Source organism: Arachis stenosperma, chromosome 6 (assembly GCF_014773155.1).
Source record: "Arachis stenosperma cultivar V10309 chromosome 6, arast.V10309.gnm1.PFL2, whole genome shotgun sequence".
Classification (NCBI taxonomy): domain Eukaryota; kingdom Viridiplantae; phylum Streptophyta; class Magnoliopsida; order Fabales; family Fabaceae; genus Arachis; species Arachis stenosperma.
The window spans coordinates 125,229,846-125,246,259 of record NC_080382.1 but is presented as its reverse complement, the minus strand read 5'-3'; the positions used below and the strand labels follow the sequence as shown (position 1 = coordinate 125,246,259).

General features: G+C 34.8%; 1 protein-coding gene across 1 annotated transcript; it reads right to left on the bottom strand.

The window, feature by feature from the left end:
- Nucleotides 1–2,098: 2,098 nt before the first annotated feature.
- LOC130933484 (protein AUXIN SIGNALING F-BOX 2-like) lies at nt 2,099–4,889 on the bottom strand. The gene is made up of 3 exons (XM_057863121.1): nt 4,026–4,889; nt 3,056–3,551; nt 2,099–2,971 (listed from the first exon to the last, which is right to left on the bottom strand). Exons 1-3 carry the CDS (start codon nt 4,475–4,477, stop codon nt 2,204–2,206), a joined length of 1,716 nt encoding a protein of 571 aa, XP_057719104.1. The 5' UTR covers nt 4,478–4,889; the 3' UTR covers nt 2,099–2,203.
- Between the last annotated feature and the right edge of the window lie 11,525 nt (nt 4,890–16,414).

Below are 16,414 nucleotides of genomic sequence, written 5' to 3'. Positions count from 1 at the left end.
AATAAAGAAGAAAAAAACACATAATGCTACAAAATTACTAAGAATAGGATAAACCTACATTCATTCAACTAAAAGAAAGAAAGAAATAAGGAAAAATGAAGGAAAAAAATACAGCATTAAAGAAGATATTTTTGTACTTTTATAGCAAAGTTTCGGTATAAAAACTAAAAAATTTATGTGTGTTTGTTAATAGATTTTGGTATATTTTTATTCTGATAAGTTCTACATAATTCAAAACTTTTTCTTTTCCTCCCCCCATCTTCTACTTCTTTTTCTTCTTTTTCATTATCATCTTTCTTTTTTTATTCATCTTTTCCTTGTTTTATCTTCTTAGTTTCTTCTTATTTTACTCTCTAAACAAAAATAAAAAATAAAAGAAAAAATCAAACAAAGAAGAAGAAGAAACACATAATGTTACAAAATTACTAAGAAGAGGATGAACCTGCATTCATTCAACTAAAGAAAAAAAGAAATAAGGAAAAAAAGAAGAAAAAATGTAGCATTAAAGAAGACATTTTTGTACTTTTGTAGCAAAATTTCGGTGTAAAAACTAAAAAATTCATGTGTATTTGTTAAGAAATTTTGGTGTATTTTTATTCTGATAAGTTTCGCATAATTCAAAACTCTTCCTCTTCCTCCTCATATTCTGCTTTTTCTTCTTCATCTTCTTCTTATTTCATTTTTTCATAATTCTTCTTATTTCACTCTCTTTAGAGGAATAAAATAAAAAAAAGAAGAAAAATCAATACTCCAAAATTACTAAGAAGAAAAAGAGGAAAAGAAAAAACACAGCAATAACAGCAGCAATAAAAGAACGACGATGGAGAGAAAATACGTGAAGAAGAAGAAAGAACGCGATGAAGAAGAAGGAAGAACACGAAGAAGACGAAGAAGGATATGTTTGTGTTAGTGAAACACGTGTGTGTATACACTGCGTGTAATAAAAATAGTTTTGGTTGAATTTGGGTCAACTTGATTGGATTTGGTTGCCAAAAAAATTTTAATGTGTAGCATATATATGACATGTCCAATATCTTATAAAAAAAATTAAAATTTATGTATTTACGTATCTCCTGTTGTATCATATCTTGTGTCTATGTTAGTGCTTCACAGCTTATATGCTATTTTTAGCTTAAAAATATTAGTTTTGATTATAAACTATTTTCTTGTTACAACTCAAACATTATTATTTTTTATGTAAAATATATTTTTGAAGAAAAAAATTTTTTTTTAATGGGTTCCAAACATGGTCCAAAATTGAGGCGTCGAATTTCCCATTCCAACCAATTGATTAGTCATGTTCAGCTGCTTTAAATTAAGATAAGTGGATACCAACCATCATATCTAGATCCAACTTTACTTATATGCTAATGGATCTGAACTCTACCCCAAAAGAGGGCTCTAATTAAAAGTTATAATTATGCTCAATCCTCATTTATCAAAGGCTTGGATGCTTGTTGATAAAAAGAATATACCTTAGAATACAACATGATATGGCGCTGCTTCAAGGCCATAGCATATAATCAAATTATACTCACCAAACAGTAATTGTTCTGAAATGACATTGAGAAATTGTGGAAAAATGCATACCATTCAGTGTTTGATCAAGTTGATTTGTTATAAAATGCTAGACGGACCAAATATTGCAGCTTGATGCCTATTTTTGTTTTGGATAAATTGTGAAAAATATAATTTCACAATAACCAGAGAAGGAGCACTAGAAATTTGTTTCATAGAATACTCAACACTTGTCCAACTTGCCGTGTAGTATAAATATTTTTCAAGATTCAAAACTTAAGTTTAGCACACTTGAATATGTTGAGGAGTAAATATACCATTTATTAGGAGAAATAACTAAACGTAAAGTTTTATATAATTTATAATTAAAACTAATTTGATTTGTGCTTAACCTCTTGATGGATATAAAGGTCACACTTTACCCTCTGAAACTAAAGTAACGTCTCATCATACAAGTAGAGAGACGCTCTAAATCTATATAACAAGGTGGAGACATTATTATGGAATAATAATGATTAAGAACTAGAAAGAAAGTTAAGGCATCTAATATTTATGCATAAATCTAGCAAATGCAAGGAAATAACAAACCAACCACTACACAAGGCTAAAATTGCATTAATAAGTCAGCCTAACGTACAAACTGCTCAATAATAACAATAAAATTAAAATTGACCTAAAAATGCACCTAAAGGGTCCATACATATTCCGGTGCATCTTTCCTCTTCCCAGCCAATGTCCGGTACAAGTACATCTTCTCCACCTTCTGCACATCATCCGGCTCGCAGTCGGCTGGCTCATTCTCGTTGAAGATCTCAACATTTAGCCTCGGCATCTTCATTGCTAGCACCTTGCATGCTCCGACGGTTACTTCGCACGACGACATCCAAAGGGATCGCATTGTTTCATACTTCCCTACGTCTGTCAGAAGTGCTGTGTTGCCGAAAGGGCAGTCCCTGATCTCAAGCTTGCGGAGCTTCTTGCATCCATTCAGAACATAGAGCATCCCCTTGTCACTCTCCCCGGCAAAGGCAATGGACAACATCTCAAGCTGCTCAGCATACATTCCGATGTAGAGGAATACCTTATCAGTCAGCTGGCCAGAGAGGGAAAGCCGCCTAAGACGCCTGCAAGATTGCACAATCGCCCCAAAACCTTCATCCAGTGGCTGATTTGTGTCGGGGTCGGGTTTTGTTGCGTCAAGGATAGCCAACCTAAAGCGGATAAAATTTGGGCAGTTCTTGGCCACAGTTATTAGGGCAGCATTTGTCATCTGGTGGCAGAAGTAGAGCAATGAGTGAAGTTTCGGGCAGCCCATAGATATCGCAACCAATCCCTTCTCTGTGACAGCCGCATGCTGACCAATGTTGTCAGAAGGAAAAACCCTCAATTCTTGCAATTCCTTACACGTGTTAGCTACAACACCTAGCCCTTTATCTCCAATGGAATCCATTATCTGCACGCAATTACAAAAGTTATCAGCATCCACCAACAAAACAATATACATATAATTGGAAAAGATTGAGCCTGATGTGTTTACCCATAAGCGCTGAAGTTTCTTGCAGTGACGAATCAATTTTATCAAATCACTGCCTGGAATGCCTGCTGCATAACTCAAGTTTAAGGATGTTAATTTCGGAAGAATAGGATACATAGCTGTGAGGCAGCGAGGAGTAACTTCCAAAAATCCCGACAAGCTTGTTATTGACTTGCACTTATTCATGGTAGTCATTAGCTTGGCGAAGGTCTCCATAGCTGGATCATGGACTAATGACCCTACTCCCAAATCTACTAGCTGAGGGGCTCGCGCCAATATCCTCTGGAGTGCGTCAAGGGGCACAGAGCGGTTTAATCTTAAGCTCTTAAGGTTAGGAGATCTTGCAACAAGTCTCTCAAGCACTCCAGTATTAATCTCTCCTTTAAGGCAAGCAAAATTAAGAGAGACAAGCGACGTGCAGCTGTCGGGGAAGCAACTAAGCCACTGACCCTTGTGATCATCAACTTCATTTTCTTGAAGGTCAAGTTCTCGAAGCCACCTATATTGCAATCCCGAACAAATAAAAACAAAATGAAGAGTCAAGAACACACTTTTATCATCCTCCATTTCTATTGTATATAAGCAAAATAGATTTCTTAACATGTTCATTCATAACCCCAACAAATGAACAGCAAACAACCTATCCTAAAAGAGAAGACAAAACAAAAATACTAATAATTAATAATTCACAAATTTAAACAGATCAATGTAGTACTCAGTAAAACATGACAAGTGAATAAGTTCACTTCAAACTTCAAAGCCATTCAACCACTTTTTCTTAAAGAGTACAACCAAATTATCAATTATCAACTGAGAAATATTCATACATAACAAAACTAAAACACTATAGCTACCAAACCAGCTAGAACCATCAATTTGTTACAAACAAAAAAGCAACACAAGATCAAAACCAAACAAAAACAACACAATCATCAAAAAAATATTCATCCCAAAAAGAAGAATCATTTCTTACTTGCAATTTGCAGCTATAGCAGCAAGACCATCAGTAGTGAACTCTTCACAGCTAACAAGAACAAGACTCTTGAAATTAGGGAAAGCACGAGAAAGAAGCTCAAGGCTCTCATCAGAGACAACCATTCTCTTCAACCTAAGCTCCTCCAACGCAACCTTCCCCTTAGCAAGTGCTTCAATCCATGGATACACAAATCCACCCCAGCCATGAGGGACCAAGCTGAAGTCAGCAAAGTGAGGCTTTCCCTTCAAAGTTAGAGACTTCAAAGAAGGGAACCTCTGAATCAACCTCTCAGGGGTTATAGAGTAGCAGTTACCAATGAACACTTTCTCTCTTGTGCATCTCTCTATTCTGTACCAGCTCCTGCACACTAAAGATAAAGCGTTCCTATCACGGTGTGAACCTACATACTCAAATATATGCTCTATTACCTCGTCTGGGAAATAATTCATCTCTTATTTTCTTCCAATTTTTCTCTTTTCTTAACTTAGCAGCCCAAACCCCCCAAATTTTCCGGGAAAGTTTCCATCTTCTCCGAAAGGAAGGGGTAAAAAAGGAAAAACAAAACAAACACCCCAAACGACTTAATCTACACCATGGTGGACCTAAGATCTGAAACCTGAGGGGGGAAAAACAGACCTTGATACGAACAATGGCGAGAAAAACAAGATCTCTAAGTATAGAACATCATGAGAGATCTACAGAAGAGAAAAAAGGTACCGATAAAAATTGAAAATTTTACATTTCACAGAATAGATCTGCTTGAAGGGTAACCAAAATAGACACAAGTTTTCTCTACAGAACACAACTGGAGTAAGAGAAAATCGGGAAATGATGGAAAGAAAAGTAAAAAAAAAAAAAAAAACAACAGGAAAAAGAAGAATTTTTCCGAATCAAATGGTTATGATGACGACGAGGATGTCGGTTAAAAAAAGAATTAAAATGGATAGATAGATAGATCTGAGAAAATCTAAGGTTGTTTTGCACAGATCGTAATTACATTATAGACTACAGAGAGGAACACACCTCAATAGCGGAAAGAAAAAAAAACGAAACCCTTTTCTTCTCTTTCTGCCACTCTCACATGCTTCTTTCTTTGTTAAAGCTGAAACCCAAAGTCAGAGAGAGAGAGAGAGAGAGAGAGAGAAGAGAGAGAAGGGTTAGCTCAAAGCCCAATTGGTTGGGTGTGGATTGATTTATTTAACCATGGTTGGTTACCTGATCCTAATTCCTTAACTATGATAGGGTTTAGGGTTGGGCTCAGAGGTTAGAATGAAACGTTCAGCGTCGATTTTGATGATGGGATTTTGAGAGAATCTTGGCCGTTGAGTGCGTGAACATGCATGTGTCTTTGTCACTGCTTTCGAAGTGAACCCCCCTCACCTCACCTCACCTCACCTCACTACTTTCTTGTTTCTCTCTCCCCTTCTGCCAATGTCTTTGCAGTAATCAAGTACAAAGAGATTTAAAAATTAAATAAAATTAGTGTTTGGCTTTAACCAACTTAGTATGAAAATGAAACTTGTTATTTTTTTTAAGTAATCATATGAAATATGAATTTGATAATAATATTGTTCCTACCTTTTGCAGAAACCACAATTTAATGAAATTCGAAGATCTTAATTTGAACAATATGGATATCAGTTCGAGAAGACAACTTACGGAAATCTTAATTTTCCTTTTTTCTATGTTTTTTGATATAATCGTTATTAGGTATTTATTGTCTTTAATATATATTTTTAATACTATAATTTGATAGCTTTATGAGATAATAGTTTTATTCATTTTACAATATATTCATTAATTTTTATTAATATCTTTGTTCTGTCATCTATGTTCGAAAAATTTTTTTCGGTTTGATCCATTTTCTTTCTTCTTTTGCGGCAAATTTTAGTCCAGTCCTCTTTTTTTCCCAATGTAACCATTCTTTCCTTCTTCTTATACAGTATGCTTGCCTTTATCTTTTCTGTCGAATTTGTAACTGACGTAAAATTAATGGGTATAAATCTAAATTCAAAAATTTGTTGAACTTGGTCGGACGAACATTTTTCATGATCTGTCACCGTATTAATTGTCCTTACCTGCTCTTCCACATATGTCGAGATAACCACGATCACGTTACATTCACTTGCAACATGTCCAAAGTAATTGCACCTGTCACATATCAATTTTAAACATTCATATTTCATGCTATATTTATAGTCGTCTACAACCACTCTCCGAACAACCGGCTACCCCAAATTCACTTGAACACAAGTCTGAGCAAATTTGCCTCTCTCCGCCAACTTAGTTGCAAGGTCTATCTTGACTGATTTACTTACAACAGAGGCAATATGCATAATCACTTTCTCATAGTAATATTATATATTCAATCTTGCAATTTTTATCCAAACACTGGTGTTCCCAAAGGAGGCTTCACATGGTTTAAAATTCGGAGGCCATAGCTTAACCGTGATATAATGACCTAACATCATCCATGAACCCCTAATAAAACATTCTTCCTATCTTTCCTGAGATCAAATTTGAGGAAGAAGTAATCAAACCCAACATCCAAAATTCCATAGCTACCTTTAAGCCTCCATACCCCGTTCAATTTATGTACCAAAGCCATATAGCTGAAGTGTTTCGCAAGAACCTTAATCACCATGGCTTTCTTGTAAGGTTCTGATAAAGTGTTCCTAGCTTCTTCGGTAAAGCTAATCTTCAGAGGTGTTGGATCACCTTATTTTTTCGTGGCTATAGCCATCGTATCACCATCCAAGACATCAATCCCACCAAGTTCGAAGATTTCAAAAGACCCAATCACCTTATCACAAAACGAAACCTTATTAGTCACCCTAGCATTACCCTTACGTAAGTCCTCCTTGTCATCTAAAGCAACCCTCTCTGCACTCTTTCTGGTAATCTCCTTGATTGGTAAAGTCTCATCGTGTTCTTCCCTCAAACACTCCACCTAGCTCTCACCAGTCACTCTTCTGTCGCTTATGTTGTACTCTCTCCAAACCTATGCGAAGGGAGAACATACTCCTAAAATTTTAGTAATATGCTTATTCAATTATATTAAGTATCAATTCAAGGATAAAAAATTTTAATATAGATTTAAAACATGATATTTTAAATATATTGTCTTTTTTATTTTTTTTTTAATATGAAAGACTATTTAAAAAAATGAAATCGAAAGATCTCATTTTAATTTTTAATTTTTTTATTTTCTGAAACCAGAAATCGGAGGGTATAGTTTTAATTTTAAATTGTTAATTTTTTTAAACAAAAATTAAAATGTCGAATTTTAATATTTTAATATTTTTAATTTTAAATTGTATTCTTCTATATTTCTTTCTTATACATCTAGATTGTTTTATTTTTTCTTTTGAATTTTATATTTTTTTTTCACTGAGTTAATTTTTCAAAACTTCAAGTAAAATGCCTCAAGGTAAAAAAAATATCTTATATCTTTTGTTGATTTAGTTGTTATTCTATTATTTGTATCAACCAAATAAAAAAAAGAGAGCCAATTTTATACAAAGACATAAAGATCGATCCTATGAGAAGAGAAATACGAGGGACAATAGCACACTACCCTTTTCACCTTTTGCACCCATCACTTCATCACAATAAGATCTTGAACTCTCCACTATCACCTTTACCATTCATCATTCATGTACATCTCACCTTGGTGACCTAGTCAATTCTCACCTCTTATCTAAACAATATCACCTTCAACTCAAAGTTTCAAGTATGGTCATACATGCAACACCTCACTTATGCATTTCACTAATTTATAATCTCTCTACTCAATCTCCACTAAAACCTTCACAATATACACATATAACCCCAGTTACATTATCTCCTCACTTCATACAACACCTTAATCACTTATATCATCATTCCTTTAAGTGCCAATAACCATTCACTAACCAATTTAGGAGCTTATTTCAAATAAATAAATCACCCAAAATCTCACATTCTTTCCCCCTTTTAACACTAGCAACCATAAGTTAGTTTATCTTTTCATGAATCCTTAAGTAAGAGATAGGTGTAAGAGAGTCCAACTTGATATTTTATAACCCAAAAAAATTCATAAAGACTAATGGTTAAGAGTTTTCAAAATGGTTCATATATATAAGAACAGTAAATTACAATGTATATTTATTTTTTCTAAATTTAATGTTTGGTGTTGTTTAAACAAATGTATGATATAACACATCATTATGCATTCGAGGTTCTTTATGGGCTAAAAGATTACAAAATATGAATTTTAATGCATTTTTACATAAGAGGATCGATCCTACAATTTACTATACAAATTGATCCTCTTAAAGAAAACTTTGTGAAAATTAACACAAAAATATTGATTGTCAATATTCCGGTACAAATTTTGAGGACCACTTTTCATTATTTCAACAGTAAGAATTCATTCTCGATGTTACAAAAAGGACTAATCCTACCTTTTTCAACAACATCACTATTATGTACTTAAACTGAATCTTTTCAATAAAACTTAACATGAGTTTAACTAAAAACCTCATCAACCATGGTTTAAAATCATGAATGATACTTGTATCTATACATGGTTGCATATACATATGGTTACAATGCATAGAATGAAATAGGCTTGTCGTTAAAAGTACAATGCCAGGATTGAGATTATCTACTGGTACATTCATACCCATCCTCATTGATAGGATAAGATCGAGATTGGTTGTCGATAATGTTTGTTAAGTGACTGAAAAATCGATTTTTGAGCTCATAGCCAAAGCATGTAAGGAAGCATATGATATGTGCATTAGATCATTGATTAATGATATGTAATGATTGACTACATAAATATTAATTTATGAATAAACTATATATGAAGTATTACAATAATCTCTATTGGGATTTATTTTTCGATTCTCACTCCTATGATATCTTGTGGTGTATTTCTTTTTATGCTCAGTTGTGTAGATGATGACACTAATAATATTCGTTGAGATATCCAAAGATGAAGGAATTGGTGTAGATCCAAACAATGAAAATCTATACATAGTTGGAAGATCTCACATCTATTTTTATTTCTTGCCACTATACAATCATGTCAAGAAACCTTTGTTAAGTCTTCTCTTCCATCCCATTGCACTATATGACTTTTTTCTTGCAAACTTACGCTCAAATTCACCTCATCCCTAACCACGATACTCATCATCATCACACAACTCATCCCTCCAGTATTCTTGACAAAGCAACCTATCTTCTTTTATTTCTAACTCTTATTCAATACCACTCAAAGAGCTCCTTTCTTCTTTTATTCAAGGAGCTTCTCTGACTAATCCTCAAAACCTTCCAAAACTTCTTTTGTCATAGCAACTGCCAGTGCAAAATATATGATAGACTTTCTTATTGTTAACAATGATGTATTTTCAAGTGTCTTGTCTTTTTTTCGTGACAAATTAATGTTTTGAAATGAACGCTTATGTATATATTTGAAGTACTAATTAAGTATTTTACTTACACTGCAAAAAAAATGTTGAGTACCACCAGATTTACCGGTGGAAAAAAAAGAATCCGTTAAAATTATGTTTACTGGTGCATGTTCCGTCGGATTAAATCTAACGGTATAAACCTTGTCATTAAATATTTACCGTTGGATTTTGATGTCCGCTGATAACTTGCAGTGAATTTAGCGTCGAAATATGACGGTTCATGGGCAAAGATCTGATGAACATTACCAGCGGAAAAAATTCGACGGTAACGTGGCACCAAAAGTTGAGCATTCGTGCCATTTTACCGTCAGAAAAATTCAATGGTAAATTCGACGGAAAATGTTTTTTATTTTTAAAAAAAATATAAATGATCGGTCGGGATTTTCCATCGGTAAATCCGCCAGTAGCGTCAATATTTTTTTATTTTTTTCAATCTATGATAAACGACGATAGTTAACAATTGATAGTCAACTCTCAATTAACAATGAATAAATTAGTATTTTATTTGAAAACAATGATTTATATATAATGTAAAATAGCAAATATACAGAATGTAAACATAAAATGAAAGTTTGACAACGAATGTAAACATAAAATGAAAGTTTGACAACGAGGTAATTTTTTGATCATCAAACTCATCTTCTTCTTCTTTTTCGTCTCCATCAACCCCATCTTCTTCTTGAAGATCGTCGCCGTCCAGTGTTAGTGTGTCATTATCTACCTTATGGTCAATGATATCATCATCCATACAGCCGAACTAAGGGTGATCAGATCACCAGTATCAACTACCATTTTTGATGGAGTTGGGTCATGAATTTGGAAAGGTTCCTAACCCTCTATTCCATCAGATTCGATGCGACCTCTTGGCTTAATCTTAACCACAACCCCTCAACTAGACTTGCATGACCCTGAATAAGGTAAATAGTATATCTATCGTGCATTTTGAGATAGAATAAAAGGATCGTAGTGCCTATATTTCTTGGTCACATTTACTTTAGTGATGTTATAGTCCTTGGTGTTTTCGTATTACTTACTGCAAACTTGGATCATACCATTAACATTTAAACATGCACACTTTGTACGTAGTGTGACCAAAATACTCTAATTTAATTATATTATGCAACACATGTAACACCCCTTATTTTCAAAAAGTTTAATTATGAATTAGTTATTTTTATCTTATTAAATTGAGCTTTTTATTATAGAAAATTAATTGATTTATTTCTAATTTTTAAATTTGAATACTTATTTAAAAATTATTTGTAAGTTGGTAAATAAATAGTTTTCTCAAGAATAATTATATTTCGTTTTCAATTACTACTTTATTCTTACTTTTTTTACCAAACGCTATTCCTAATTCCAAAAACCAAACCTACATTAACCCTAACACACCCACACACTTTCCTTCACAATCACCTAGTCGCCACCCACACACACGAAAGAGAGAAAGAGATGCAGAGAGTGAGAGAGCTACAAAGAAGAAGAGTAGAAGAGAGGAGGGGACGACACTGGCTGGGGCCTCGTTGCCGTTGTCGGAGGAGGAGAAAATCGCGTTGTCGTGATTCTGGCCACCAGGAACAGTGCTGTCGTCGCTGGAAGCCGCCACCAGAGCTACTACTACTCCATTCATTTGTTCTTCTTAAATTACAGTAAGTATTCTTGTTCCAAAACCCTCACCGTTAGTATTCTGTATTAGTCTGTTAAAGATCTTGAGGTGTTGATGTTGTAGAGTAGAGTTATCGTAGTTGCATGCTATGTTTGTGGTTGTCGCTGCTGCGGAAAGTCCTCAGAAGTGCTAGAACTGCAACCGTAAGCCATATTTGATGATGTTGCTACCATGGAAATGGTCAGAATTTGCAACCGCTATTGCAAAATAAGAATAAAAAAGAGTTTGTCAGGTAGTTGAGTCATGATTGAGGTATGAGCTTTTTCTTAAACCCATTTTCGTTTCTAGGAATTGTTATAAATCGATATCGATGTAAAAAATATATGTTTGTATATATTAATTCTTGAGAATGTAAAAGTGTTGTGATGATTTGTATGTATGTACATATAAAAGAAAAGTATTATAGTTATATATAAGAGAAAAGTCAATACAATTTTCAGGTAAAGGTTCCTACTTATTATAATTATATATAGAAGTGATCGTAATTTGCTCGATATCAGAGTGATGCAGCCAGAAGTGTGACATTCTGGTGGTGAGGGTATTACAACGCACCATAACAATCAGAATGACCACCGCCTGAATTCTCACGAACCCAGACCCCGGTGTTATCAGTTTTCTTTCTAATTGACCATTGTAAAAACTAGAACTGATATCCATTAACATTGTATATCGAGTAGCTTGTGCCCTTATTCATTGGACCCCAACTAAGTGCAACTAATTCTAAATCTATTATGTTAGCTAGATGCACTTTGACGTATTCTCTGAATCAAGGAAAAAAATTGTTCATTGATGTATCAAGATTTATTTCTTGGAATAACCTTTGATACAACAATAGCATAAATAAAAAAATCCAGTGTAACGAAGTTTTGATTAAATGATGAAGATAGTATCTTACTAAATACAACAGTTATAAATACTTAAAAACTCACATCAGGTAGGGTGAAACCTGGTCACAGTTAAGCAACACATATAGATGTATAATATTCTTTAACTAACATTCACTACCCGCGCCCATTGCAACTCTTTTCGAAACAAATATTGGATACGTTGGTCCTCCTGACGACGATTTTCTCTCTCATCATTCCTTCCAACTTTTATTTTACGTGACTCAATATGAGGCCCAAAATAGAAGGAGCAAAATGCGGAGGTTTCTTTAGTTAGGAATGCTTTGCAGATACTACCCTCGATCTGAACTCTATTCTTCATGGTGTGCTAGAATGATCCAATCATCCTCTCAAACGGGTACATCCTGCTGAATTGAATTGGCTCACATACTCTTGCTTCTTACGACAGGTGGATTATTAAGTGTTCTATGACGTCAAAAAATCTGGGAAGGAATATCCTCTCTAGCTTACAAAGTATGATCAAAATATTCTTCTCCATGACTGTGAGATCATTTACGTTAAGTTTTGTAGCACATAAATTCCTAAAAGACTCACTTATTTCTGTAAGGGTTATTTAGATGTTGGTAAGAAGCTCTCATAATGCGACAGGAAGCAATGACTCCATAAAGACATGACAATCATGACTCTTCAACCTAGTAAGTCTATCTTGTGAGACGTTTGCACACCTGCCCAAGTTCGAAGTGTAACCATCAGAAAACCCCAATCCTCTAATCCCTCTACAAACATTTTGCCTTTGGTCCTTCGTTAGAGCAAAATATTGCCTTTGGTTTAGCCCATTGGCCGTTATCAAGTCTCGTTAAGTTCATTTATAGCTATCTACAAATATCTACAAAGTCTAACATTGCCTTATCATTATTCTTTGTCTTCTCATCATCCATTACCGTGTGTGTTCATTTCATCGTGCATCACGTCAAGATAATGTCGAACCAAATTGTCTTTCTAATAAGGTAAGTCCCAAAATATACTTTGCTTGGTCCAATTATGCTCCTTACCATATTTCGGAGGTCTCATACTTGCCCCATTATCGACGATCCTTAGGATTCTACTGACAAGATGCCAAAATTGCAAACTACTCAATCTCACAAGTGCTTCTTTTTTTTATTTCTATTCTTCCTAAACGAGTCTTTGTTGCACTGAAAATGATTATCAATATCGAGTAACCTTCAATAACAATCAAACCACAAATTCTTACCCTCATTCAGCTGCCAAAATGCTTTTGTATCTTCCATATAAATGGGACACAACATTCTGCTCTAAGTGGACTAACTTGATAACATCATGTATGTAGAAAAGTTGTTAATTATAACACCTTCACCACCATAATGTCACATTTTCAGGTGCACCACTTCGATAGTTAGGATATTATGAGTTTATAAATGAAGGCAACTCAACTCAATAGCAAGTTTCTAAAAATTCAAGGACCATTTTGATGTATTAAAACAAGTTCAGGCTCACGTCAAAGAGTACATGATTCATGAAGAGAAGTATAATAGCAAAGATAGATGTTCCTAAATATTCAAGCAATAATTTACAAATAAGATCAATTAAGGATACATGCGAACAAAAGAATGGGATTGGAAAATAATCAAATTATTTTCCAAGAAAGGAATCTAAAACAAGGAAATATATATCAAGTCACAAGATACAAGCAAAGATTAAGATTTGAAATTGAGCTATCCTTGAAAAGCAACTTCTAATGTTCTCAAACCCCATGATTTGCATTACCTATTACTCATATTTCGTCTATGATAACCTATTAGTGTTCTCATATACATAAACCATTAGCGTTAAGTTGGCCAAACTTAATACCATAAGGTATGCAATGGTAGACTAACGACATTAATCAATAGACATTCATGTGCATAAAACTCTAACTCTTATCATCCGAACAAGATCTACAACATGACATATTCTCAGAGTATGTAATGAAGCATAGTCAATCTATTTCTCAGGCTCTACAGAAAAAGACTAATCTGATACCATATGTAACACCCTTACTACCAAAATATCACACTTTCAACTGCGCCACTCCGATAGCAAGGATATTACGACCACTTCCATATATAAAACTATAATAAGTAGGAGCCTTTACCTAAAAACCGTATTGACTTTTCTTTGAAAAAACAAAAATACTTTTCTTTTCTACGTACATACATACATACATACAAATTACATTCTCAAGAATAATATATACAAACATATATTTTTCACATCGATATCGATTTATAACAATTCTTGAAAATAAAAATGGGTATAAGAAAAAGCCCCTACCTCAATCATGACTCAACTACGCGACAAACGCCCTTTTATTCTTACTTCGCAGCATCGGTAGCATTTTCGACCATTCCTGCGGTAGCAACATCATCGAACATGACTTATGGTTGCAGTTTTAGCAGTTTTGAGGATTTCCCACAACAGTGACAACCACAAATGCATCATGCAACTACGGTAACTCAACCATACAACATCAACACCTCAATATCTTTAATAGACTATAACAGAACACTAGCAGCGAGGGTTCTGGAACAAGAATACGTACTGTAATCTAAGAGGAATAAAGGAATGGAGCAACAGCAGCTCCGATGGTGGCTTCCAGCGACGATAGCGCCATTTTCGATGGCCAGAAAATCACAGCAACGTGGATTTCTCCTCCCCTGACGAGTTCCTCTTCTCTCTGTTTGCATTCTGCTTGTTCTCCCTCTAATTTAGCGGCAATAGCAACCACCACGACAACACCCTCTATCGCCAGCTTCTCGTGACCTCCATACCCACGTTCGTCTCTTTCTTCGGGCTCCTTGATGGCGGCATTGGCTCCAGCAAGGATGAAGTCAGCCTCCTTCTTCCTCTCATCATCGAGTCTCTTCCTCTCTCCCTGCAGCTCGATGGAGGTGATGGTGGCAGCTTGGTCCTTCTCCATCGTGACCCCTTTCAATGTCTCCCTCTCTAGTGGGCTTGACAATGACAGCGACAGTGGTGAGCCCCCAGTCGGCGTCGTCCCCTCCTCTCTTGTTTTCTTCTTCCTCGCAGCACTCTCACTCTCTGCATCTCTTTCTCTCTTTTGTGTGCGTGGGTGACAACTGGGTGATAGTGAGGGGGAGTGTGTGGGTGTGTTAGGGTTAGGGTGAAATTAGGGTTAGTGCAGGCTTGATTTTGAAAATTAGGGTTAGGATTTGGTAAAAAAGGTAAGGATAGAGTAGTGATTGAAAACCAAATATAATTATTCTTGAGAAAACTATTTATTTACCAACTTACAATTTATTTTTGAATAAGTACTCTAATTTAAAAATTAGAGATAAATCAATTAATTTTCTATAATAAAAAGCTAAATTTAATAAGATAAAATATAACTAATTCATAATTAATTTTTTTTAAATAAAGGGTGTTACATTAATGGTCCACATCAACACATAATTCAGTTAAAAGTTTGTCTTGGTTGAAATATCATACATTTCTATACCATTAACTCACAATTCCATCAACTCATCTACCAGAAGTTGTAAAAAGACATTTATTTTGGCCTTTGAATTGCTTAGACCAAGTATGATACAAGTTAGAAATATGTATGGGTCCTTATGCACATTTTTGGAGGTAGATTATAAGGATTCATCTCTACAGGCCAACAAGAGTACGCGTTACGAAAATTAGAATTTGGTGCAAACTCATTAGAGAATAAAGTTAATCTAACATTTCTGAGCTCACTCGCAAATATAGAGTGGACTTTATCATAGTGCTTCCAAGCATCTCAATGTGACGGGTGCGTCATAAAACCATCATCTCTCTTCTTGTTACTATGCCAGGTCATGTGAGGGGCCGAACTCATCGATGCATACAATAGTTTTACATAGGAATTAAGGACAAGTAGTGCATACATTTGTTTGGAATTCTCGCCCACTGCCGTGTACCAATCCATTCTCTCTTGACTTGAAATCTTGGTGCATCACAAAATCTACAAGCAGTTAGACATATGTCCCCCTTGTAAGATAATATACAACCATTCGAATAATAATCAATTTTCATCGAATTTAGACCCAATTTCGAAACTAAATTATTTGCTTCGTAGTGGCTCCGGGGGATGCCACTAGTCCCGACAGGTAGTTAGGTACTAATTCGCTGCAAAGGGTGGCCCACTTTTAAAAGAATCTTGATTTGAATCAGACTTAATACTAATCATTCTAACACATGCAGACAATTTCGAATGAACAAACCCCTCATATAAGAATTTCATGGCAGATTCTAACAGAAGATTAAAGCTCTTTGCTTCCGGGTTAGGCTCTTGGTTACCCTCCTAATTTATCCCTTCCATGTCTGGTCCTTTAACCTCCCAAACCCTCATTGATTAACCCCCAGCCATATTAA